A 27,199-nucleotide genomic window follows, 5' to 3' on the forward strand; every position below is an offset into this window, starting at 1 on the left:
GTGAAATGTACTTGTGTCCATCTTAGAATTATTTGAGCTTGCTGTAGGAAAATAAATATTTGAATGGGTAGATATGTACAGTCATTATAAAATGAGGCTCCACAGTTTATGAAATCATGCCAAGAGACCTGCTCTATCCGTCTGTCTGTGCTCGACTCAGGACTGTCTATCCATCTATATATGTATAGCAAAAACTGAATGTGTTTCATCATACAGTGGTGAGGAAACATGCTTTACAGGTACCACTTGAAAATGCGTAATTTAATCACAAGGATTGTGTGTCATTAATAGCCCATGGATTCATAGGCTGCTGGTGGCTACCCCCATCTTAAATCTCTTATATAATGATGCAGTTTGAATTGAAAATAAAATGGTTTATTTCTTCACGATATTCAGGTCAAAATGAATCAATGCACTAAGCATAATACTACATTTTAGGACAAAATAATAAGTGCTTTGCAAGTCTTCATAACTGTTTATTCAATATAAATAGTAAATATTTACTGCACTTTTTACATGAAAGACATTTTTACAACACGTGTTGTTGGTAGAGGCTGCAACACAAAGATAATATTTCTTTTGTTCCATCACCCTTTAAGACTAATGTGCGAACTAATCTCTGTACTATACCTAATCTAACTCACTACTTCATAGTCCTTAATGCTAAAAGGAATGTATTTGTGCCCTACCTCACTCATTGTACCAAGAATCAAGAGAAATAAATAACGCTGCCTTCCATTTTTCTGTTCCTCTTAACATTTCAAAACACAAATTTATTGACATTCTAAAATGTCACAACATAAACTTATGTAAACCTTGGTTCCTATTTTTTCCTATATTGGATATCACTGTATAATTTAAGAGAACACATCAGGTATAGGAATATCTCAGTCCACGTCCTGTAGGTCACTAAAAAAAGAATGTAAACGTAATCATTTCATTGTATTGTTTCCTGAAAATGGTTTTTAATCATGATTAGTGAGCTGGATTTCTATTGACCATCAGACTACAACACTTCTGCATTTTATTACAATGAATTATATACTGCAAAAATAAAAGTACCTGGAAAAATATAGTTCTGATTCTATCTATCACTTTGGATGATCCCAAAGTTTGTGTGAGGTACACAGTATTGCACATTGTTAGGCAGTTATGGAAAATAAAGTCACTTTGTTGGTGATTTTTTTCCTTTTTTTGATTCAGAATGTAACATGGACTAGGAAGACTTCACACACAAAAAAAAGGCAAAACTTTCTTTGTGTTACACATCATCTCATTTGTTGTGAAGCAAAACTTGCAAGTGACATTTATTGACAACATAATTACAAAAGAGTGATAAGATAACCAATAACTTATTCTGGAAGCCTTTTACATCTATCCTAGCATGCTACTGACTGCAACATTTCCTCTTGATGTCAATTTCCAGTGTGTAAACTTTTAAAAAGTTCTCCTGCCCATGCTTCATAAACTGAGCAGTTTTAAAGTCATCGTAAAGTCAGCATTGGATGTCAGACGAGTCAGAATCTACAGGGGTCAACCGTTAAGTTTCAGAACATTCCATCGGTTCAAATCAACGCCTGCTTTTTTCGGCAACGTAAAAATGGAATGTTTTGTCAGTCAGCAGTTTTAAATACTTTGCTAGTTTTGATACCTGCCCATACTGAACCAAGCTGCATTTGTTTATTTAATACTGCTCTTGGTCTTTGTCTTCTAAACTGTTTTGTCCTAATGTCTGAATGTCTACTGAAAGTAATGACGGGAGAAAAGCACTTAACAATCATGTATCTTTATTGTGATTGCCCTGGTTTGGGCTGTGTTTCAGTGAGAAGATTCCTCCTATCCAAGCACTGGAGTGAGACCAGAAACAAGACCAGCTTTAACTTGAAGCGGACAGTTCATTTATGCAATATCTGGCTTCAGATAATGAAAGGCACCTGCAAGAAAGCAAAAGAAGCTTTTTAAGTCATGCTGTGACCACCTCACAGCAAGGGGCAATGTCAACTACAGGTTGACATTGTCATATTTAATACTGATATATCAAAGGAAAGGGACTAATATTTTTATTCCTAGGACAAGTTTGACAAAACTCTGTGTATCTGGGATTATATACTATAATGATTCTTGAGCTGACCTCATTAAGAACATGTGTTTCTAATACTGGAATGCCAGTGGTTATTTCATTTTGGACAACCCTTATGTTTTACCTAATGGCAATCAGGTTTCATGTCTCAACAATTAATAACATCAAGATGTTGTTGACATCACTTAAGACAATAATTATGCAGCAGAAATCTTGCTTGAACAATCAGTTATCCTAGTGCAAACACAGTTCTATTATGAAGAGAAGTAGCGGTCATAGTTTATATATCAGTCTTCACCATTTTCTTTATGAGCAGAAAAATATATTGAAGATAGAGTTGCCCTACTAAGAATATGTCCTGTCATCCCGTTGATCAAATACTCACTTTGTCCATACTGTCCATACTGGTAGCCTGTGACGGGGTCCATACTGTAACCTGTAGTACTGTAGGTTGGTGGGCAGTACGATTGGGATGTAGGCAGGCTGTCTAAACTTTTCATATGATCTAGTCTCTGACTGCAACTGGCTGATACAGTGGTGCTTGGTTCTAGACCCCCAGTTAAAGGTGAGAGGGCATAGTCAGTTTGAGGTTGGTGAGGCACACCACCATGGTTAGTCAAGAGTCCCATTACCTAAAATAAAAAGTATAATAATGAGAGAGGGTTAACATGTATGAACAACTGTATTTCATATATAGCTACAAGAATAATTAAGTCTGTTATTTAATTTCCCAAGATATCTGTTACTTGGTATTTGACCTGCACTTCGGGTACCTAATTCAAAGAGGAAAAAGAGTTACATCATGCACCTAAACGATAACTTATGGCTGGCATTCCAAAAAAATTAATGTACAGGGGTACAGAGAAAAACCCTTTTATGCTTTTAGAATGTCTGATCACATGTCACAGTTGGGATTTCTGTGGATGTTTATTCCTCAGGGATTCAATAATGATAAGAGAAGTAAAGAAGAGGAAATAGCTCCTTGGTCATAGTCTAACATTTTATGGTGCTGCTCCCCAAACCCAAAAGCTCCGTTGTTCTTTGTTTATTTTCTCATACAAGACATTTCACATTCTTCAAAAAGACCACTTCAACCAGATCAGTAATATCTAGAAAAATAACCAGATCAGACAGAAAAGAACAAGATAGTTATATGATAAATTGAGGTTTAGATCCCATTTTAAGGCTTCTAAACTTCACAGTTTGAAATGGGATAACAACACCAACTCAGTCCTAATGACTGTTCTGGTCAACCTTACTATATAAAAGGCTCACTCTTTTCTAACATGGTGGCTTTTCTAGATACTGCATCTTTAAAAAACTGTTATTTTCTCTCTTTCAGTTATAAATAGGTTCTCAGTGGGCAGATCTACATGTGTACGTTTACTGCACAGTAACCTAAAATTACTGTGCAGTATGAGTGTTGTCTACATGTGCACACCCACACTTCACAGTAAATATGGCAACTTATGCTGACTTAGGTGTAAATTTGATACCTCCATCATGCAGGAATCAAATTTATACCCGATTAGTTACTGTGCAGTAATGCACGTGTAGACACCTTACTGAGCAGTAACACTGTGTATGTGAACTGACTTTGGACTAACCTTACTCTCAAGTTGATCCACACAGAGCATTACTGCAATTAACGCCTGCACATATAGACACTGGCCTAAATCTTTTTATTGTGCAGTAAATTACTATGTAGTAAATTTAACGCATAGTAAATGCATGTGTAGACTCACCCAGCAAATATTTACTTTTGCTTCTAAAATAGTAGTAAGAAACAAACTATACTTGTAATAACAGAAAACTTCCTAGCAGAATAAGATTATAGAGCTAAGCAAATGATGGCAAAAATATTTATTTTTATCTGCTTGTGTTGGAGTAGCACCCAGCAGCCCTAGTCTTACCCCCGAGCACATTGTTTTAGGTGCTGTACAAACATTATACAAGGGAGACTCTCACAGCTGCCAGAAACTTACCAAGTCATATTTGTTTAGCCTCCAAAAACAGTTTCAATTCAATGCATTTGCAGTGTACCATAGGCAACCCCCAAAGAACTCTAGAGAACATTTGTTTACTGGCTGGGGCAGAGTAGGCATAACTCATGTACTGTTGTCTGCAGCATGTGACCAGTCTGTAAAGAAATGCTGAAAGAAAAGGCTACAGTGCATGTCACAGATTCCCAAACCAATTCACTCCCTTAGAGAAAGCAACAGTACTGCTCTTCTACACTGGCTTCTGGACTATTGGGACTTGTTTAATAAACTTCTTATAGATATGAAATCAACAAGGGGGAGGGGGGAAGAGATTACTGCAAAATATAAAAGCCCAACTCCCTGGTGGGAATTTTCTATGGAAATTCAGGACCAGATTTTTCCAAAGCACTTCAGCAATTCAGGAGCACACATCTCACTGTAAGCCAACAAGATTTGTGCTGCTAAATTCCTTATTTTTTAAAATATCCTCCTCATACTATAGTTTGATCTATGTTTACTTTCCAAGGACTACTCTATTTACAACGTGTGGGGAAAACTGCTCCCTTTTGTTGGAATTCCTACCACTTTAAGGCTTGAGAAATAGGCTTGAGATTATATACACAGGACACGGTGGAGCTTCTACATAACCTGTATATTCAGAAACTGAAGTTGCAATTCCCCTAGAAGACTGCTTCCAAAACTGGGGTATATGGTGAGCTCCAAGAAGACGCACAAGAAGAAGGAATGGGAATGTAGGAGGGAAAATGTAAATATAAATTTTGGAATAGAAAATAAAAATAAAAAATGAAGTAAATCCACAATGTCTTAAATTGTTGGAGAGGTTACAGTGGTTGTAACAACACAAAGTAGTTTGTTTGTTTTTTTTATCCACAGCATGGAAGCACAAGGATACACAGCAGCATAACTTATAAAAGGCATTTTGTGACCCAAAAAAGTTTGAGAACCACTACCCTAGAACATCATGAATGAATTTCTAAAATTTGTTTGTAATTATTTTGCCTTCCTTACTCTTCTATCTTAACCTTAAAAGAAACACTTAAAATAGTGATTATTGTTTTAGGGACCAATTCTACCTTCATATGAGCCCGTACCATTCTGAGGACAGATGCCCTTTATGGGCCTGTTTTAATTTTTCATTGAATGAATACAGTGATTTATTTTTGTAGTGCTACTGGTGACCCCTGAACTGCCACCACTGAGTTTGGTTTTTATAAAGAAAAGGATATACATCACATGTATCCTATAGAAAAGATAAGCAGGAATATACGCAACAGGTTTTTTTTCTTTAACTTTCCAAATAAAGTTGGGGGGAGGAAGATTTAGCTATATGAAAATACTAAGAAAATTATTTTTGTTTTATTCAAACTGTAGAAGAAAAAAGAAAACACATATCTAAAATGTTTAAACTTTTTTAAAATAATTCATTTTCATTCAAAAAGTATGTTATTTTTAAATATTTCAATTTTAAAATGACCTTTTGTTAAGAAATTTCTTTCAATTCTATTTTTTTTAACTGTTAAATTCATTGCTGAAAGGAAGCATTTTGTTTCAGGTTGAATGAACTATTTCATTTGAACAAAACACTCTTTTTCTTTCTCTTTTTAATTTACCAAAAAAATTAAAAATGTTTAATTTCAGGTCAACACAAAACCATTTTCAAGAATAGTCAATTAACTGAATTTCTTTTTAAATCCATTAGTAGCTCAATTCTACTCATAAACTTCCACTTAGCAAATATGGTGGCAACCCCCGCAATGGCTGTAAAGAACTGGACATGTTTTCCCCTCATCTTGGTCAGACCCTCAACAATTGAACTTCCTTCAATTTTTCAGAAGAATGTAGTAGGATGATTTCCAGTTGAAGTGATACAAATAAACTTCTTTGTTTGATTGGAAGATTATGCAGTCCAAGATTTGCTAGCAGGGCCCCTAATACTGGAATCTGCATGTGTGCTCCATACTGTATTTCCCTTGAATTAATCTTTCTTCTTTCAGATTACATCTAACAGATTTAAAATAAAGGGAAACCCATAATGTAAGTTAATGCTGACATTGAAAATGACTAGTCTGGAAAATGTTTACTTTGGCATGAGTATCATGATTTTGACTACAGTCTAAGATATACAGTTTATCAGAGATCTAAAATAACGCTGCAAATTACTGCACAAACTTCCTGTTCTCATCCCCAAAACTATTTGAGTCATTGCTTTATCTTATTCTATTCAAATTTCTTTACATAATAGGTCAAAGCCTGCCCTCCTAACTCTCTTATTAACAGTCCCATTGAAGTCCCATTGGGAGTCTTCCCTGAGTGAGGACTACAGGATCAGAGCCAGCCTGGGCTGTTTGTTGAGTTGGGCAAACATTTTTTCTCAAAACAGTTCTAGCACATGCTGTCACTAGAAAAGGACCCAAGATAGAGCATTTAACCCTTTGCAAATTGTGGACTCCCAAGCTTGGCAGTGTTAGGAGACAGTATTGTATCTCCTAGCTGATTTAAGAATCAGAAACCAACCTTGAATTTTTTATGTGGCTTTCAATCCAGGTTCAGATTCTGAATCTGTATAAACACTGGGTACATCTCAATCTGGTATTTTAGAGAAGGCCCACTTTTATCAGCAGTACCATTTGCAAGTCATACCGATATTTCCCGAGGAACTGAAATAACAAATTTGTGATGGGATCTCACATTCAGAATCTAAACTTAATCCTACATTAACTGCTGTTGTCAGCAATCTATCAAATGGAGACCATCTAATAAATCAGATGGTTTGAAATGTCTTGACATGGCTGACATAGCTCTACATCTTCAAGGATGAAAAATCTGAATTTGAACTATAATTGTCTTCTTAGAAATATCTTCTTCAGAGGCCTTAGGAATTATCCTGCAGTTGATTAGCATCTAAATAATTAGATTTTTGGCTGTGTCTATTTCAAAGCTACAAGGGAAGTAGCCTAAAGGCAGAAATCTCTCTTATGGTATGTGTCATGACCTTATCATCCATACAAGGAGTTACAGGAAGGGCATGGCTGACTTTCACCTAATCAATTAGAAAACCATTAAAGTTCCAATCCTTCTAACCTATATTAAATGGGCTCAACACTCGAACAAGAGACGTACACGGTTCAGAGCTCTGCTGATCAGATCTTCCAAATGTCTAAACCAGAATAGCTCCACATAAGTTACACTGATATTCACCAACAAAGTGTCTGACACCGCATGAGAAAGATCAAATTATCTTCATAGTTATACAGGTTAAATTCTGTTTCCCTTAAAAGCAATGGAAGACTCCCAGAAAGTATATGTGTATTATATCAAACCATATTTCTGTAAAGCCAAATGCTGCAGTTCCTATTCAGTATTTAATGATGTCAAAGGATCAGCCCTGTGGTTTTGGGCCCAAAAAGAGCAATATGTCCAAGTTCTACTTCATAAGGGAAACAAGTAACCCGGAACTTATGACTAACCACTGCATTTCTATAATAAAACATATTTACATCCTAAAGTAATCTGTCTCTAAACTTTAATTGCAGACAAAACTACACAAATAAATACAACAAACCATAACAAGCTAAATATGCAGAAACAGTGAGTTACTTCCCAAAAATAAAAAAGTGAAACAGCACATACACTTCTTAGGGCAAACCCTCAACCTGTGGGAATCAGCAAAGTTCCTCTTCAGGCAAAAAAAATTATTCCAGCTGAAGATCTGACCCAGAAGTGGATAACAAAACCCTTAAAAATGTGTGGGCAACATCTGGTCCATTATCAGCTATTATATAAAGTACATCTATTATCAACAAAATAAAGCCCATTAAACTGAGAAAAAGCTTATCCATTTAAGTGAAACATTGCCAGTTAATATGACTGGTATTTTAATACATTGGACCTACCATAAACATAATAAAATTCTCATATGTTTTAATTCATTTACGCATGCCTGCATTTAATATGCTTTCTGACCATGTCTGCAATTAATATGATTTATGAGAAAAGAACATGTGCAATATTTGGGGGTATAGTGATACCTTTTTTTTCTTCTTAGCTTCTCTGAATGAAAGATTTAATGAAACAGCTCAAGGAAAATTGTTGGCAGTTAACGTATTAAGTTAAACTGACAGAATCATGAGTAAACTTTAGTACAGTTAATGATATCCTCTTATCTGACCCTGACACATTTGCAGCATGTAATTTACAGAAGCTCTGTCCAGGGAATCTTGACAAATGCTCCTAACGATGTCAGGGCAATGTTCCATTCTAATGTAAAACAGATGTGGGTCAGATACCCTCATTCATCACTAGCACAGAAAATTTCAAACTGTTTCTAAGATGAATGACATACCTGCTGGTAACTCTTTTCACATAGAAAATCTCTCAGAATCAATACCTATCACACCAAAAATCTTTATAAATTAAAAAAGCTACATTTCAATACATTAAAAATTAACATTTTTTTCAAAATCCATTAAAAAGGAATGAGATACGTGAATGAAAAACTGTATGTTCCTTACTCCCAAACAGTAGGTATATGAAGTTTTACCAATCTAGCAAAGCACAGGATCTGAGCCACAAATACTTATCTCATATCACTGGGAGCCAATCCACTGGCTTCAAGCATGTGATGATCTGGCCCTTTATGTACCCCAGGCAAATAAGGCCTGATCTCACACGCATATGTATCAGTGGTTACACTGGTATAAATGACAGGAGAACGTGGTCTTTAGTGAAATACCCTTTTATGTAGGGAACATTGCCAAGTCTCACGATTTCATCATAAACCTCACAATATTTGGTGTCTTTGTTTAAGTCTCAGATCCTGGAGTGTGATTATGTAAGAATATCCTTTTTTATTTTTATTTTTTTTTACAAAAGCAAAGTCTCTGGCCCTAATAGCTGCGCAGAAAAATGCATGAACCCAGAGAATACAGCTACACCACAGTGAAAGTGCGTCCTGGCACAGGAACTCCCAAACACACTGCAATCATCTTCTCTCGGTCACATGTTCCAAACTTTTAAGCAGCTCAGGTCTCCCTTCAGGACCTTAGCAACCAGCCAGCTAGGCTAGGGACAGACATTACACATAAACCAATTTAAGTGAGCAGAAACTGGTTTAAACCTGTAACAGAACGGACATTCAGTGCACATAAACAGTTTCAAAATGGCTGAAACCAGTTTAAGATAAACTTGATTGAATGTAGTATCAGACTTAACTGATTTGGTTCAAACTGGTTTATGCATGGTCTGTTGCAGACCCCTTGCTGATTTAAGATTAACCCCCAGCATCCTGGCATGCTCTTTGGGCTGGACTCTGTGGTCCAGCTCAGCCAGGCTGGCCCTCCCCCTCTGCTCCTGAGTCAGAGCAGGGAGGTGCTTTGTCTGGCCCCTGGTGAGTCCCTCAGTCTGCCAGGCCAAAGCACCACTCCCTGGGCTTGCAACCAGGCTGTGGCTGCTCCACAGCAGGACTGCTTTTCTTGGCAGCCCAGCCACAGCAGCTGCTTTGCTGCTGCTGCTGCTGGCCTCAGCCCTGCGGTACAGGCAGGGACCACCGCATGCAGCCCATGCCAGCTTCAGGCTCCCCTGTCCAGGCTTAGCAGCAGTGGTGGGAGAGAAATGGCTGCCCAGCCTGGAGGGAAGAGACCCTCCCCCCTCTTCCGAGAAAGGCAGTCTCACCACAGAGCAGCCCCAGCCCCACTGCAAGCCCAGGGAGTGGTGCCTCAGCCCTTCTGCATCAGGGGCCATGGTGCTTCGTGCTGCAGCAGGAGGGGGGAGCAACCGGCAGACCTGGCTCAGGTCCCTGCTGGTGGGACAGGGAGGTGCGAATTAAACCCCTCTCTGGCTTGTTCAGCCCGGAGTGGCCATATACCCTTCTGCACAGCTTCCCTGCAGCTGAGGGTGCACTCTAGCACCCCTGACACCTGGCTTGAGCAACTGCAGGTATGTGCTTGCATGTCTGTTCTGTTACAAGCCAGCTCACTCTCTGCAGGTTAGACTAACCAGAAAAGGTTGAATCAATTACGGCTCCAGCTTTTTTAATGTCTGTCCCTAGTCCTAGAGAACAGGTAAGCAGGAGCAGATAGGCTAGAGTGCTTGGGAACATCTAGGCTTGGATACATTGCTCCCACGGACTACACAAAGATGCTAAAGGATGAGAAGGCAAATTAAAAGGACCAAAACATATTATTTTCAATCTCTTAAGATTTCTTTTTAGTCAATCTTGTAGCTTCAGGAGTGGCTAAGACTGTCCATGTAAGACCATAACGCATGTTCAAATTGGCAATTAGGTCATTCCCCCTCAGTGAATACGTTTCCCCCACCTTCCCCTCCTTCCCCTTGCACTTCATCCCACACACAAATTAAAGAGGCTGTGATGGACTAGATAAACACCTCAGCTGTCCTGCAGCTGTGCTTTTTAGGCGCTCTCACAGATCACCTCTCTGTAATTAAAGTAAGGTCATTTAGTCATTAAAAAAGTGAGCCAGAACTGGCAGTTCATGCCCAATGAGAATTTGCAGAACCATCATTCAGAGTTTTGCTTAAACAAGAGATGATAATAATAATAATAAGCATGTTGCATACAGACTCCCACTGAAGTCAACTGGAGAGATAAGCAGAGTGATATAATCTGTTAAAGGACTCAACTGTAGGGTTTCGTCTAATTGGTTGAGTATCCAGTAATTTTTATTGGGATACCTGGCCACGTCTACATGTGCGGCAGACTGTGCAGTTGTTACTGTGCAGTCATTTAGTATTTGCATAAGCAAGCAGTAACTGGCATTACCGTGCAGTACCATAGCTGCATGGTTTTTTTACCCTGATGCTACTGCAGCTACTGCACAGTAGCAACAAGCTACTGCACTGAAGCTGGTTACTACTGCTCAGTATTGTCGCTGTACAGTTAGTGCACAGCAATGCGACTGCTCAGTAGCAACAAGCTAAACTGCACCACAGAGTCTTGTGTAGACGCACCCCCTGTATCCTATAAAAACCTGCTTACTTTGCTACTTCTGCCCTGTGCCTGTTCCCAAGAAATCTGCCCCTCCTTCCCCTCCTTACTCCTGTTCAACATGCCAAATCCCAGAAATGAGGCCATGTTACCACTTTAGGAGGGGTCACGGTGTTCCCAAGACAGAAAGATTAAGAACAGTGCTGCCAAGTACCCTCAGGGCCACTCAAAGGCATTTGTACTACCTCATGTCCAGGATTTGGTGTACACTGAGCAGGAGCAAGTGGGCAGAGCAGGGGTGAGCAATTATTTTGAGCGGAGGGCTGCTTACTGAGTTTTGGCAAGCCATTGAGGGCTGTGTGACAGGCAGCCAGAGGGAGATAAATATTAATTTTCTAAATTTGGGGGGGGGGCCCACAGGCCAGCTAGAATAGCCTGGTGGGCTACATCCAGCCCACGGGACGCATTTTGCCCACCCCAGAGTAGAGCCTGATAAATAAAACTAATAAATGTATTCTGACAGGAAACAAAGGCAGGTATTCATCAGACTTTCAGTATGCCCCACATTAGACTAGGGTGCAAGTTAGTACTGAAAACAGACTTCCTTGCATATAAGTTTCACCATTATATATAGAATAAAATACATATTGCTCTTTTGAGCAGTAGGAATCCCCTTAGCAGTCCAAATCTGAACACTTTCAAGAACAGTTATACATATAAATCATGGCATAAGGAAGAATAAGCTAGTGACCTATTATAGTAAAACACTTTGGAGCGAAATTCGTCCCTGTGCTCTTTAACCTGATTTTGAGAGGCTGAATTGGGGTTTATATAGTGTCTTCTACAGGTTCACAGCACAGGGTGAATATCAGTCTTAGTGAACATCATTATAATACATATGCCTTTCACTGAACTGTGCACATTTATAAGTGTTGCTTCAGAAAACCAAAATATAGTGCATAATTAATGAGTCAAGTGAGCTTTATTTCAACTACCTATTATAAAGCATTCATTCATATACCAGCTCTTTATTGAATAAATGTGCAAGTATTCAGATTACTGTTGACATTGCCATTTTTGTAAATTCATTAATGAATTGGAAACTCACTAATGCATTCCAAAACACTTACTCTATAAAGGGTTGATTAAGATTGTTCACCTAACAAGAGGTTCAATTACTTCTGAATGTATTAAGTAGAAACAAAACTTATTTTAATAGCTGTAACCGCATTCAATACTGCATAGAAAAAGTCTATCCTAACTAGCAATTACTGAGCAATTTGGAGAGGGTGATTTCAAAATTGTTTCCATTATTTCACATGATCCAGAATAGGTCTATTTTCTCAGTTTCTGGAAAAGTTTTCATGATGCTTAACAAACAGTTTGATAAAAAAAATGTATATTCAAATTTATATCAACCATTTTCATAGAAATTCATATTCATAGTAAACAGAAATATTCAACAATGATCTTGATGTAATTTCATGCAAAATATTGATAAAATATTCCACAAATGTGAATGACAATAATAGAAAAATGTTAAGATGTTGATGATTGTTGGTGTTGACAGTTTTTTAGTTCAAGACAGAGAGAGAGAGAGAGAGATTTTCATGTAACATTTCTAGGGACAAAAATTTCAAACAGTTTAAGGGCAGAGATATTTGGCATACAGAAAATCATGGCTTTTTCAAACTGTAAAAAAGTCATGAACACTGAGAGCTCTTAAGTGAACAATATCTTCATATATGTCTCAAAACAAGTTCAGATATATAGGAATACAAACTGCCAAAGTGACTCATATTTAATATTATTTGAGGGGCTGTCAAATTGTGAGAATCATTAGCATTGACATATTCTGTGACTTTTGGCATGATTATATGTTACTTTGTATTTCTGAATGCCAGTGTTCAGTCTGCTTATATATTTCACTACTCAGAAACAACAACAACTTTGGCTTACATTTTTATAAGTGTCTAGTGGTTTGGGGTACCTCAAATTAGATTGCACAACTTAAGACACTTTTAAAAAATGTGACTTTCTAAGTTTATGGTAAACCCCCCATCAGAGAAATCAGGTCCTTAAGACTCAACACATAGTCACTTTGAAAATTTAAGTCTATACTATTTGTATCTCTCTGTAGTTATAAGAAAACCGGGTTTCATTAATTTCTGATAAGACAGGGAACCTGACTGATAAAGTTACCGGAAAACTCCATTTGCTAAATATCACTTGTTGCCATCTTACAGCTTTTCTTAGAAAATTTGTGCTCAGGCAAATTTCCCTGATGCAAACAAGCTGCTCAGTTAAGAAGTCCATGACCTCTGGCTCATGCTGGTTGGTCACCAGCTGAAAAATTTATAAAGCCAAGAGCACTTCTGATGCACATCACGAGTTTGAGTGAGTGGTGTAGGACTCTATTAGACTGATCCGACATGAAAAACGTTTTTCTAAGGGAATCCAATTCAAGACCAACTTCATTATGTCAATTAGATAAAGCAGAGGAACTCATTGCTCCCACCCTTTCAATTCTTAATGAGGAAATGCAAGTTTTCAGCAATTTGCTGTTGTTTTAAAAAACAGAATTAGCAAGACAGTACAAGCATCTCTTTCTTTTGACTAAAAGGTTCTTAATCAAGAGCTGACATGGGATCCCATGCTTCAAACTGATGAGAAGTAATGCACTCCTACAGAGCCCTGTGATCTAAGATAGCACCGTGAATTTCCCTCAATGAAAAGGCTACAAAAACATTCTCAAATTTGGGTTTGGAGTGTAAACAGATGAACACGTAAAGTGATTTAAAATTATGGTACTTTACAACTTATTTGCTATAATTTTAACTTGTCTCCTGTATTCCACTCTAAGTGGAAGCCAAACTGTTGTGACTTTATACCTCTTTCATTCAAGCTTAAAGTGAGAGTGACTGAACTTCAATGTATCAGTAAAGAACACACAGAAAAAAAACTTGCATTAGTTCAGCTGGCATGCATTAAGTCCCTCCCTCCTTAAAAAAATGGCTTAGTGTTACATCTGACCACAGTCTCAGACAATTAAATGTTCTGAAAACCCAAGAAAGAAATTTTCAAGCAGGTCACATTTTCACAGCTGTTCATAGGAAAGGCTGAAGCGTTACTTCTGATCCAGACTATGGTTGAGCTTCAGGTAAAATTGAAGAACTGAGAAGCTGAAAGATGGTGCAGTCTCCAATACAACTGTTCAACAAATGCAGCCAATGGACCTGCCATTTGTAAATGGACAGTACACTAAAGGCTCTAAGGCTGTCTCTTAACCTACTAGTATGGCCCATTTCTTTTTTTGTTTTTGTTTTTTAAGGGAAAGCCATAGGGGAAAAAACATCTAATAGCAATTTGAGTTCTGTGGCAAACACTTTAACAAAGACTGCTTAAATGTTTGTAACTTGAGTGCTAAAAGTTGAAAATCAGTGGTCTGACAAACAGCAATGCCTGGTATATTACTGTCTTGGTACCTGATTCCAAGCAAGTTCTGAAATAAGGCTCTTTAGAAACAGAAACAGCTGGAAACACAGGGCAAGTACATTTTACTACCTTTTCATATCAGAAAAGCGTAAGACAAGGTCATGGGATTCCAACATCATACTGTAAAAGGTCTGGTCTTGAATGTAAATAAAAAATTCAAAATAATGAAATCCTATATTTATAACAACCTGATTTATTATAAAATCATACATCTTCATTTGAAATAGATATGTTTTGACAGCTATTTTCTTTCCTGACAGCTAAGAAATTTGAGATACTTGTTAATGCCATGATCTAACAATGATGTGCCAGATCAGAAATAGTCTTGAGTTCTGTACATGCTATTAAATTTATAGGAAGTAGCATCGAAATATTCAGAATTAACAAATGTTTGTCCAACGACAATGCATTCAGCAACTAAAATTCAATTTGAAAGGAAACCACAATATTCCAATAAAACATATGCATGAAATTCAAGAAGCTGTATAATATGCATAGCAGACATGACACAAAAATATGCAATTTACATATATTACACACTAATAATCTCAATTCTGAAACTGTACGTAAAAAGCTCCAGTTCACTGGCTGAGAGTCTGCAATAGTAAACTATAAACAGGGACAATACTTGACACCAGTTCCTTCAACCATTAATCACTGCCTTGTTCCTATGAAGATCAACCCTTTGTAAGTCTATAAACACAGAGGATTTCTCACCACAGCCAGGTGATAATGAGCAAACCAGACTGAACAGAAGAATACTTAATCACCCTGATGAGATCTGCAGACCTCTAGTGCTGAGTAGTAGGAAGACACATAGGACTTCCCACTCTCTTTTTGTTTAAACTCAAGTTGAGGAGCTTTATTTTATTTTCTAGCAAACTGCTGGCAATAGAAGACAAGTGCATTGGACATTCATTTCTGCTCCAAAAAAAAAATCGATCAAAATGTGAAACACGAAGAATTTTCTAGTATGATGGGTAATTAATGAAGAGTACCAAAAAATCATTATCCCAGTGCTTTTTGTAATCTTTTGCCTTCTGATCTTAGTTTGACTACTGCTTGTCTAAGAACAGAAACTTTAAAATGTCAGTCAGCTCAGAAGCAAATTTAAAAATTAAATATCTTGTATTGAAATAAAATGTTAGGTACGTGTGTCAGTTCCTCACCTGCTGGACACAGGCATTAGTGGAGTTATGGTGATTTATATCCACTAAGAATTATAACCTGTGAACCTAATGCCAGACTGTATGTACTAGATTCCATTTATCAGAGCACCTTCAGAAGGTGTCATTCAGAAGGTGATTTTTTTTATTCTTCTCCTGAAAAATTCACTGTAATTTAAATTTATGTTTGGCACATAGTTCCTGCACAGTATTTGCAGAAGGAGACAGTCATGGATAAAAACATAACTTTAATGGATCATGCACATAACACAGATTTACTTGGGTCAACATCCCCCATAAAGAAAAGCAGTTCTGTCTCATCAAAAAGTCTTTTTCCCACCTCAGTGCCACAAGTCACTAGTACAGCATTTATATTTTGATCCTATTCCCCCATTCTCTCCCTGCCCTCATTTTTTTTTTTCGGATAACAGCTTAAATGCAGAATTTGCTATAACATTTATCAAAAGGACTATAAAACAAATTTGTTCCCATCTCACTCTGTGCCCAGGCATACTAAATCCCCATCCAGGAAAGCACAGATTTGAATTACAGATGATTGGGACAGTTGAAAGATGATTCTTTGGGACATACCCAAAACTTAACTGACATATTTTATACATAAAAGGTACAAGAGTGGCCCTCCAGAAGCATTCTGTTGTAGATGTGGTGCCCAGCTGCTTGCTCCTTTCAGCCCCAGTTGGAGGTTCAGGGCAATTAATGTCTTCAAGGTGACCTTCTCCAGCAAAGGGGATAGAGATTTACTTGTAAAAATTATGAGGGTTAAGCTTCTCCTTAATCTCTAGATCCCTAAATCTGAAAGTCCCAAAGTCATTAGTTTTACAGAGCCCAAAGGCCAACTCTGCCAAAATGTGTTTCTGTTGTGTAGTACAAAGGTCTTCTTCAGCCAATAAAGTTCACTACTTCAGTTCACAAACTTTTGTACTGCTGCCAACAAGCCTCCAAAAGCTTTGAACAAATTAAAATGTACTTGAGTATGTTCAGGGATGAACACGTAACATCAATATGCTTTTTATTGACCAACTTTCTGTGCACCAGGTAAAAAGCAGGCCTGTGCAAAGCAGAAAGTATTCACTTCGGATTCAGATTCGGCAATTTGGAAGGACAGTGATTCAATTCAGTGATTCGAATCACTGTCCCAAGTTGATTCAGCTGAATCCGAATCCAAAAGATATTAACCACCAGCTCTTATTCAGCCATACATTATACAGGCAGGCAGTGCTTGCAGGAGCAGGTGAACGAGCCTCAGCTTGAGCCAGCACCCCCTGGAGAAGCCATGACTCATCCAGCTGCTCTCCCAGCTGCCCCCCCCCACCCCCCAGGGCAAAGCAGGCAGTGCTGGCAGCCCTGAGAGAAGCTGCAGGGGAATGATTGGGAGCTAGGGGATCAAACCAGGAACTGGGGAATTGAACTGGGAGCTGCAGGATCAAATTGAGAAATGGGGGGAAGCCCCTGTTCATTCACCCCAGCTCATGGTTCAATTCCCCAGTTCCCAGTTTGATCCCCCAGCTCCCAATCATTCCCCCAGCCTTTGCAGTTTCTCCTGGGGCTGCCAGCACTGCCTGCTTCAACCCGGAGAAGGGGCAGCCAGACTAGCTGTGGCTTGAGCCTGCAGTCCTGGGAGAATCTGCGGGAGCTGGGGGGAATAATCAGGGAGCTGGGGGAATTGAACTAGGAACTGGAAGGAAGCCCATTTGTTCCCTCAGCCCCCAATCATTCCCTGCAGCTCCCAGCTTGATTTCCCAGCTCCCAGTTCAATCCCACGGCTTCTCCCAGGGCTGCTAGCACTGCCTGCCTCACCCTGGTAGGGGAGCAGCCAGGGGAGCTGCGGCTTCTCCCGGGGCTGCCGGCAAGCTGGGGCTCATCTGGCCGCTCCACCAGCTGCTTCTGCTGGCACTGCCTAGTGCCTGCCTCTACAGTCTATGGCAAAATCTCCAATTCTCTCTGAATTGATTCAGAGGCTTCTGATTTGATTTGAAGAGATTAATGGGTCTCCCTATTCGATTTGGATTTGGAGATGCAGCTGCCAAATCGGGCCAAAGCTCCTCCAAATCAAATCAGCTCTCGAAGCTTCGCACAGCCCTACTAAAAAGCACAGAGCAAAGTTAGAAGTTCTAAGAATCAGGATGGAAAAAAGGTAGCCAAGGAAGACACAAAGTTCACAGCACGAAGACAATGTTGTCTCCAGCATTCGGGCTGGTTTGAAAAAACACAGAAACTAACTGTATCAGTCTGATCAGTTCTAGGATCTCCTTTTGATCACATCAAAGCATGGTCAACAAGATACTAAAGACTTGCCTCTTCATTGCTTTCTATGCCACTTAACCTAAATGTCATAGCATTTTTTCACTGTTGTATTTAAATTTTATATCACAAGGAACAATACTTTTTGAAAGGGGGTAGGGGAGGGGAAGAAAGGGAAATCTATAGACAGAACTGATATACACTGAAAGTGACACTAGCAACTGCTTTTGATGGATTAAATCTGAACTCCAGAAAGATATTAGTGTCTAAATTATGGAAGCTTTGTGCACTGTGAATCTGGTAATTAAAAAAAAACTATTAATTTAATGTCATGCCTTTGTGGTGATTGCATTTAGAAATCAGAATTGTTCAAACCAAAATTCATTAAAGTCTTGTTGGAAGTACATCCGTTTGTTTTTATGTTGGTATTTTTCTACTGAGGTTTAAGCCATAAAGTTTTGTATCCTGCTCTGTGCTATAGGAATCTATGAAACTTAATTACATTTACTGTTACAAAAAAGGGTTTATGAACTTCTGCCTTTAGGCAAAAATGTTTATTTCATTGCCTCTGCTATTCATTCTTTTCAACTCTGATGCCTTTGAACTTTTCAGCTGCACAGAGTTATCACCGTTGTGCAGGAACCAGGAACTGTACTCCAGAGATGCAAACCACAAGTTGAAGAAAATGAAGGAGGCAAAGATATGTGAGTCGTTATTTTGGCCACCCTTTGTGCCATTAAAATCTCATTTTCTGCCTATTAGAATGCCCTCTCGCTGCTTAGGCAGTGGTGATAGTCAGTGATTAGTGTGTAATTGAGTATAATTGTCTTTTCACTTTTCATTTGTGTCATTCTGAGCTTCTCTCTGTTTTTCAAACCAGTGAGAGCAAAAAAAGGGTAGAAAGAAGATAAAGCTGTTAAAACTCTCACTCTCAGCCCTGAAGAGATTTCTGATTGTAATTATAGATTGCATCCCCTTTGTGACTTTTCTCAGAATTTCGTAGACTGCACTCCCAAACACCTGAGTGAAGCTCACACTTAATAAAAGTGTGACTCTATATTTCAGCAATAACATCAACTACAGACAGATGCCACATGTAGGAAATCTAACCAACCTCTTGACACTCAATTATCAAGGCAATTTATTAACATGATCTCCTAAGAAAAGCTCATGCAAATTAGAAAAACAATTATAGTATTCATGCATTTTTATATTTCCAAAGAGCAGCAATACCCCTAATTTATGTATTTATAACTCGATTTAGCTCATCCCAATGTGTACTGCTTATCAGCTGGAACTCTCTCAGTATAACTTCTCTGTGATTTCTAGGCCATTTGGTAAAACCTCTTTGTTTTCCTAAAGGGACCTTAGACTAGAAAAAGTTTATTAGCTGACAACGTATCAGACAAAATCAGTGTTCCTGAACTTTACCTATGTATGTACCTCAAGGAACATAACTGCACACAACAAATGCTTGACAATGAAAGGTAAACATGAAGTCTTCATGATTACATTATAAATCACTTGAAATTAAATATAAGCTATGACACTTGATGCAGTCAGTAGGAAAAAAAAAGGAAACTAGCAAACTGAAATCATGTGGCTTGTATAAAGAATACATTATGGTTTAAATTTGGCAATTCATTATACTATGGCCTCAGGGAATAGACTCTTTGGTTCTGGCATACAGCAAATCCTCTGTCTGAAAACACAGGACTGACCTGAGGTGAAAGGCCATTGCCAATGGCAGCGTTCATGGGATTTGAGGGCCCGGATGGAGGCACAAAGCTGTCTGTATAGCTGGAAAATCCATGCCTGGTGCTGGGTAGGCAATATGCAGAGCTGTTTTCTGGATTTGAAGGGATGCTGCTTTGGTGCACAGTGCTCGGAGGAAGAGGCTGAGGTCTATGAACTGTACTGCTTGGATCAGACACAGCTAGAAGAAAAAGAAACATAGCTTGTTATGTCAGAGAATCATGAGGAAAGTGAGAAATTCATTATATAAAATTTATCACTAAGAAGTCTCAGTTAGAACTTGCAGGTAGATACTACAGGACCCAAAAGTTAACATTTGATGATACTCAACATTTAAATGGATAGTTAAAGAAAAACAATATAAAGTTCTACCAGATCAATGTCATTATTTATGTTGTAAAAGTCATATTATATAAAGATGCAATTTTCATGTGATTATTAATGGTTATGTACTGTTCAGAATTCATGAAGCAAAACAGAAAGTGTGAAGTAAATATTTTTTGGATCAGCAGGCTGACAATGTGTAGGACACAGCCTCTCTCCCCCAGGACACCAGTAAAAATTCAGCTCAGGTTGATAGTGACTAGCAGTGGGAAAAATGTGGGGGACTGCGAAATTTTCCTAGTCAGATTTTGGTGGAAATCCCACTGATTTGAGTCTAGATGTGATATTACTGAAAATCATCAACAACATGGTTTAAAAGTCTTAAATTTGCCCCACTTTGAGTCATTATCCCAAGTGAGCCAAGCTTTAGGGAAGGGCAATAAGAGAATGGAGACTAATTTTATGAAATCTTGTCAGTCAGGTTTTGCCTAGATCTAAATATCATTTTTCCTGACAAATCACTAATGTTCACAGGACTTCTGATAAGACTGTGACTCATTTGTCTTAACTGAAATGTGTTACTATCTAGTGGCTATTCAATTCATGTATGAAATGAGTTCGTGATTTCATCCCATTATGTACTGGATTTCAGCCCATTACTTACAAAAAATGCCAAATTTCTTTGTCCCTCCTCCAGCCCCACGTTGGTGGACCCTCATGGTGAGAGTAGTGAGGAATGGTGGGAACTTAGCACAACCTTTGTGAGTGCTGTACCTGCTCTGTGTGTAGAGAAGATCAGTCTACAGGCTGGTGCTGTCTGTCTGGTACTATTCACTGGGAACTAAATCCAATCCAGCAAATTAAATCAAAATACTCACATGCTTAATGTAAGCAGATTTGTCAGAGCTTTGCTAGATTGAAGACTAAATTTACCCACTGCATTTTTTTTAAACTGAAGTATAAAATAAACATACATGGGAAACCATTCATAATTCCACTTAAATGTTCATCTACCATACCTTGTGGGATGGAGGTGGGTTGATAGGAGGGCTCAGACAGCTGGTATGTTGGCAGGGTTGGCATGGCGGTGGGTGGAAAGCCTCCTGGGATCAAGTGGTTGAAAGCCATCAGTTGATTGGCCCCTGCCTGTTTCCTCCATCTAGCTCGACGGTTACTAAACCAGACCTATAAATGTTATAATTAGGAACATTTGATTTTGTACATTTAACTTAGGTATAATAGAAATAATAGTGAGATTTGCTTTTCTAAAGAAGAGACTGCAAGCTACTCTGAACTCAGATCTTCTCATCTCATAATCTTCCATCTTCAGGAGCTTCTGTGTTCTGAATTAGGTCCTCTCTCTTCCAGCCACTCAATTGAGATAATATTTTTCAAACTTGGGCACTTTTAGAAGTTGGGCATTTCTATCTGTAACATAGATAGGCCTGGTGGCCTTTTATGATCAGATCACCAGATCATTAGATGCAGGGGTAGCAGTGGACATAGTCTTCCTGGACTTCCGGAAGGCTTTTGACACTGTCTCTCACCCCGTTCTCATTAAGAAACTGGGGGGCTGTGGTGTAGACACCCACACAGTCAAATGGGTCGCCAACTGGCTGGAGGGCCGCACCCAGAGGGTGGTAGTGGATGGGTCCTTCTCAACCTGGAAGGACGTGGGCAGTGGGGTTCCGCAGGGCTCGGTCCTCGGGCCCGCACTGTTCAACATCTTCATCAGCGATTTGGATGAGGGGGTAAAAAGCACCTTGTTCAAATTTGCTGATGACACAAAGATGTGGGGGGATGTGGGCACACTAGAAGGAAGCAACAGGCTTCAATCAGACCTAGACAGGCTACAAGGGTGGGCGGATGAGAATAGGATGGGATTCAACACAGACAAGTGCAAGGTGATGCACCTGGGGAGGCACAACCGGCACCATACCTACAGGTTGGGGAACTCCCCTCTTGTCAGCACGGAGGCGGAAAAGGATCTTGGAGTCATAATTGACTCCAAGATGAACATGGGCCAGCAGTGTGGAGAGGCAGTTAGGAAGGCCAACCGCACCTTGTCATGCAACCACGGATGCATCTCAAGCAGGTCCAAAGAGGTGATCCTCCCCCTCTATGCAGCACTGGTCAGGCCACAGCTGGAGTACTGCGTCCAGTTCTGGGTGCTGCACTTCAAGAGGGATGCGGACAGCATGGAGAGGGTCCAGAGGAGGGCCACTTGCATGATCAGGTGACAGCAGGGCAGACCCTATGAGGAGAGGCTACGGGACCTGAACCTGTTCAGCCTCCAAAAGAGAAGGCTGGGGGGGGGAAGCTAGTGGCCTGGTATAAACTAGTCAGGGGGGATCAGCAGGCACTGGGGGAGTCACTGTTCCCCCGAGCACCGCCAGGAGTGACCAGGAATAACAGTCACAAGCTGGCAGAGGGTAGGTTTAGGTTAGATATCAGGAGGTGCTACTTCATGGTCAGGGTGGCTAGGGTCTGGAACCAGCTTCCAAGAGAAGTGGTGCAGGCTGCTACCTTGGCGGGTTTTAAGAGGAGGTTAGATGAACACCTTGCTGGGGTCGTTTGACCCCAGTACTCTTTCCTGCCATGGCAGGGGGTCAGACTAGATGATCTGCTCAGGTCCCTTCCGACTCTAGAAACTATGAAACTATAGCAGCTAATATACCTTGCAGTCTTTACAATTACCTCTTATTCAGATTCTTAAGAATAGACTTAGATATCTAATGTGAAAGACATCATTTAATGCACTCTTAGAAGGCACATGAATACTACATTAATGAGGGAAATATAATAACCTACATAGAACAAGCAAAACTTTAAACAATGTAGGCTGTTGCACACAAACTAGAGCAACATCTCCAAGCAAGTTTTAATGCACTCTCATAGGTATATAACACCTCACCACAAGACTTAGTGAAGCCAGCATTGGATCATATTTTCACACAGAACTATCTTTGAAATGTGTTCCTAGTGTGGAGCACAAATGAGCTCTTCTTTAGGATTAACTATGTGTATCTACTTTTCTCCCTACATCCACCACAACTTCACACAACCCATCATCAGTTCATATTCCAAGTCTTCTAGGTGTTAGAGTGGAATACCATAAGGACCTTGTTACTTAAAAACATATCATAGCTCAAAGCATGCAAAGTATAAAGTTCTCTTTCAAAGTAGTAAATCCTAAAAACAAAAAGCCAGATCTAGTGTAGCATCAGTGGAGCTATGATGAGGACTTTCTAGACTAAATGGTGCTCAAAGATTCTCTGTAGTGAATCTTAAGAGTAGCAGCATCTCATTGCTGTCTGCCCTCCTGTTTACAATTACGTGCATAACCTCCCTATTCACTCTTAATCAGATTGTTTCTGCAGCAACTACAAGAATTACAATATGGAAAATTAATATTAGGAAAATACGTTTTTATTTTTAGCTTCTTTTATTGTGATTTAGCCCATGGAAGCAGGGAGCAGAATTAGAACCATGTGACTAGTCAACTCTCAACTGACCACCAGCATGTGCTCCAGAAACCATGGTTTGTGAACCACTAATTTAGGTAATAGAAATCAAATTTCTAGATATGGCATCATCTATGACAAGAAAATAATACCATGCATTGAACAAAACAACACTGCATAAGCAGTCGTAAGCAGTCAGCATGTTGTGGGACATGACAACATGTAGGTAGATTTTAGCTGAAGCCTTTAGTTTCTACATCATATGCTGCTCCACAGATTCCACACAGAAAATATACATACATACATATATAATCATCTACTTTCAAAGTTAGCTGCTTTGCTACTGTATAGAAACAACTGGCTTCATCTTGCTTTCAGAATAAGGCTGTAATTCCATAGGGCTTCATCTCTCTTTGGCTGGGGTTGACTGATCCTACTTGCATACCTCCTTCCCTGTTACCCAGTGGCACACAAAGCAGGTTTGACATCTGCAGCATCTTTCTCACCTTCTTGTCAGGCTCCCTCTTCCTTTTTTCTGCTCCAACCCCTTCTACACTCACCAAGAGGCCATAGGCAGGACTGCTCACCAATACAGAGTCAATGGATGAGGAGTAGGATGTTTGGTGAGGTCTAGTCAGGGGTGGACACTGATCTAGTTTTAGATTCCAGTTACACACACATGCACGTGCGCGCACACACACATGACTTGTTTTTTTGTTGCCCCTACAGCAGCATTGAGTGGAAGAGAAATAGCTCCAGTAGAAAGATAACAGAGTGAGGCAGCTCTTAAGAAGAATTGTAAAGAGATCACAGAAGGAAAAGTCAGAAGGGTGCAAACATGCCTAGGCAGAAAAAGAAGGCAGCAGGCCTCAGAACAGCTTAGGTATACACAGTTGGAAAATAATGCATCCTATTTTTTCCTCAGGCAAATATTATTTAAAAATATCAAACTTGCATAGAAAATATATATAATTGCTGAACACACAGCTATTTTTTAACATAGTTTCCTTTTCCATCAATGGCCTTTTTTCGCTGGTGAACAAGGAGATGTATCCTCATATTGTATGAGGGTCAGTCAGCAAGTTATGCCTTCTAATTTTTATCTCCTAAGTAAGCCATGAACACAGAATAAGGTCTTCTTGACGTTTTGCCTAAAGAGGCCATAGCAGACTCAGAGGCCTATATCAAGACCCTGACAAAACAGAAACACTGAATGCAAAGAGCCTGTCCCAATGAAAACGTGTGAAGTGTTGCTACTGCAGAACAATGTGTGCCCACACAACAGCACAGAGGCAATTGCATCATCTGGATGGACTGTGATGCCCCATCCTCCACACAGCCTGGAGGAAAATGATGGACTATGCGGGCAACATTTTCAGGATGACAGCCAAGTGATGGAGGCTGTGCAATAGTAGTTGCACAAGTGGCTGTACAAGGACTTTTACAATGATGGGACACATGCCTTTGCTCATCATTGTGTTTTTAAACAAGTGTCTTTAAAAACAGCTGTGTGTTCAGCAGTGATATACATATTTTCCTTGCAAGTTCAATATTTTTGTCAATAATACTTAGCTGAGGAAGAAATAGGAGGTATTACTTTCTGACTGACCTTTGTACATGCCATGACTGAAGTACCCAGATCACTTGCTAATCATTGCCTTCTCCACCTTGCTCTTCCTTCCTCTGGTCCCCAGGGTTATCTGAATATCTTAACATGCATCGTAAACATTAACTGAACTGCACAACACCACTGGGAGGCAGGCATTAACTGCATTTTAACCAAGAAGCACAAGAGAACTCCCACAACTTCTTTTCTATTCTGTTCTGTCCTGTGCGGGTTCATGTATTGCCCACATCCACACAGTCTGTAAGGACTTGCCAGTAGATTACTTGGTGATGTGACTAACATCTCTCACATGTGGTTTCTCATCCTGCTCCCTCTCCAGAAGGAAAATTGAATGTTCCCAAGACAGTGTGTGGGTTTGGTAGTATTTTCTTTTTTATTTAATTTCTTTTTAAATGTGCATGCTGCTCTGCATTTATGTCAGGAGCAGCAGGATGAGAACTGTATCTTGCACTTAAGAGCAGAAGTTGGCAAGTTTTGTGATGGTCCTCAGGACCCATGGAAATTCATTTCACCATCACCAAGTTAGTCTCCCCTACCAACAAGAACAACTGTTGCCATGGGAGAAGAGTTTTTGATCATCATCTTTATCCATGCCTTTTGTGGTCTTTCGGATTGGCCAGGCCCAAGCTATTAAGCAATTTAAAGAATGGCGTCATCCAGTTAAACTCAGCAAGGTCAAGTGATATGTGTTAACACCAGTGTTTCTATGCTGAAAATCTATAGATTGTGGATTTTGCTCTAACCTAACTAGTTTTGTACAATAATAATATTTATATAGCACCATAGTCTTTGCATGACATTTTACAGAAACTGAGGGACACAGTCACTGTTCCAAAGTGGTTAGAGCATACGACTCCAATCTTGTAAACAGGTGTGCTTAGATGGACCTCTGTGTGAAGCCCAGTTGACTTCAGTGAGGCTCTGCACTAGGGGCAGGCAAAATATCACCCACTGGCTGGATCAGGCCTGCCAGGCAATTCCATCTAGCCCATGGGGCCCCTCCATAAGCTGTCTGTAAACCCTGGCCCTGGGCTGCCCCTCTGCAAGCCAGGCCTCCATGCAGGAGGTGCAGCTCTAGTTGCTAAGCAATCACGCCCCCTCCCGCCCCACCACCTGGCCTTACCCACCCCAGCCCCAAGCCAGGAGGCACCGGAGACAAGAAGCCTCTGCCTGGCCGAGGCTTTTGTCTGATAACCCCAAGGCTGTTTCCAGCCTCCCTGCCTGCAAGAGTGGGAATTTAGGTAAGATCCTACCAGACTGGGAGCCAGAGACTCCCACTGGGGGAAAAGGGGTCAGGGGAGCTGTGTGCTATGGGGCCAGGAGCTGCGCACTGTGGGGCCAGGTAGGGCTGGCCCTGTACACTGCCACCACATGCAACCAGGGACTCAGGTAGGAGCTCAAGGAACTGCACGTTATGGGGCTGGTGGGGCTGGCCCCATGCCAGGGACTGGGGTGGGAGCACAGGGAGCTGCGTGCTGTGGGACCAGGGACTCACACACTCTGGGGACCCTGAGGACCTCCCCGCTGTCCCCCCACACCATATACAAGAGTACAAACACACAATTACAAGAGTAAGACTTATTTGAGCTTTTGTGCAATCACCTCTAAATAGACTATGCAAACACATACATCTGGGCAAAAATATTTTTTAAAATGAACTTAAAATAAATTATAGTAAATGTTTGATTTTTTTAGTATATGATTTGTTTTCTTCCACTTTCAAGATGGCCCCCCTCACTCCCAAAAGGAGTACTTGGGAGGGACTTCTGGGGCAAAGGTCAGGGCGGAGCTTCCAGTCCCAAGATGGCAACCAGGAGGCGGGGCACCTGTCAAGCAGGGGAGCTACCCTTGCAGCCCTGGACACCTCACCAAAACTCATTAAGCAGCCCTCCAGCCAAAATAATTGCCCACTGCTACTCTACACAGATATAGGAATAAATCTGCACTGATGCTGTTGCAAAACCAGGCTCTAAATTATTGCATAGATTTCATAGACATTAGGGCTGGAAGGGACCTCAGAAGATCATAAAGTCCAGCCCACCGCCCAAAGGGCAAGAAGTTAGCTGGGGTCATAGGATCT

At 40.0% G+C, this 27,199-nt stretch overlaps 1 protein-coding gene across 9 annotated transcripts in view; it reads right to left on the reverse strand.

Moving 5' to 3' along the window:
* Positions 1-443: 443 nt before the first annotated feature.
* PAX3 (paired box 3) overlaps positions 444-27,199 on the reverse strand; it is a 117,488-nt gene continuing 90,732 nt past the window's right edge. For 3 of the 9 annotated variants that reach the window (XM_090053060.1, XM_090053061.1, XM_090053059.1), the window contains 4 exons: positions 21,048-21,213; positions 19,671-19,885; positions 2,466-2,712; positions 445-1,934 (listed from right to left, as the gene is read on the reverse strand). In XM_090053060.1, coding sequence (XP_089909186.1) covers positions 1,900-1,934; positions 2,466-2,712; positions 19,671-19,885; positions 21,048-21,213 — 663 coding nt within the window. In that variant the 3' untranslated portion in view covers positions 445-1,899. Of the gene's footprint in view, positions 1,935-2,465; positions 2,713-19,670; positions 19,886-21,047; positions 21,214-27,199 lie in introns of all 9 variants that reach the window. The other 6 variants (XM_090053063.1, XM_090053062.1, XM_090053058.1 and 3 more) reach the window with 3 other exon arrangements.

Source organism: Crocodylus siamensis, chromosome 6 (genome assembly GCF_052110815.1).
Source record: "Crocodylus siamensis isolate JL-2025a chromosome 6, ASM5211081v1, whole genome shotgun sequence".
NCBI lineage: Eukaryota > Metazoa > Chordata > Crocodylia > Crocodylidae > Crocodylus > Crocodylus siamensis.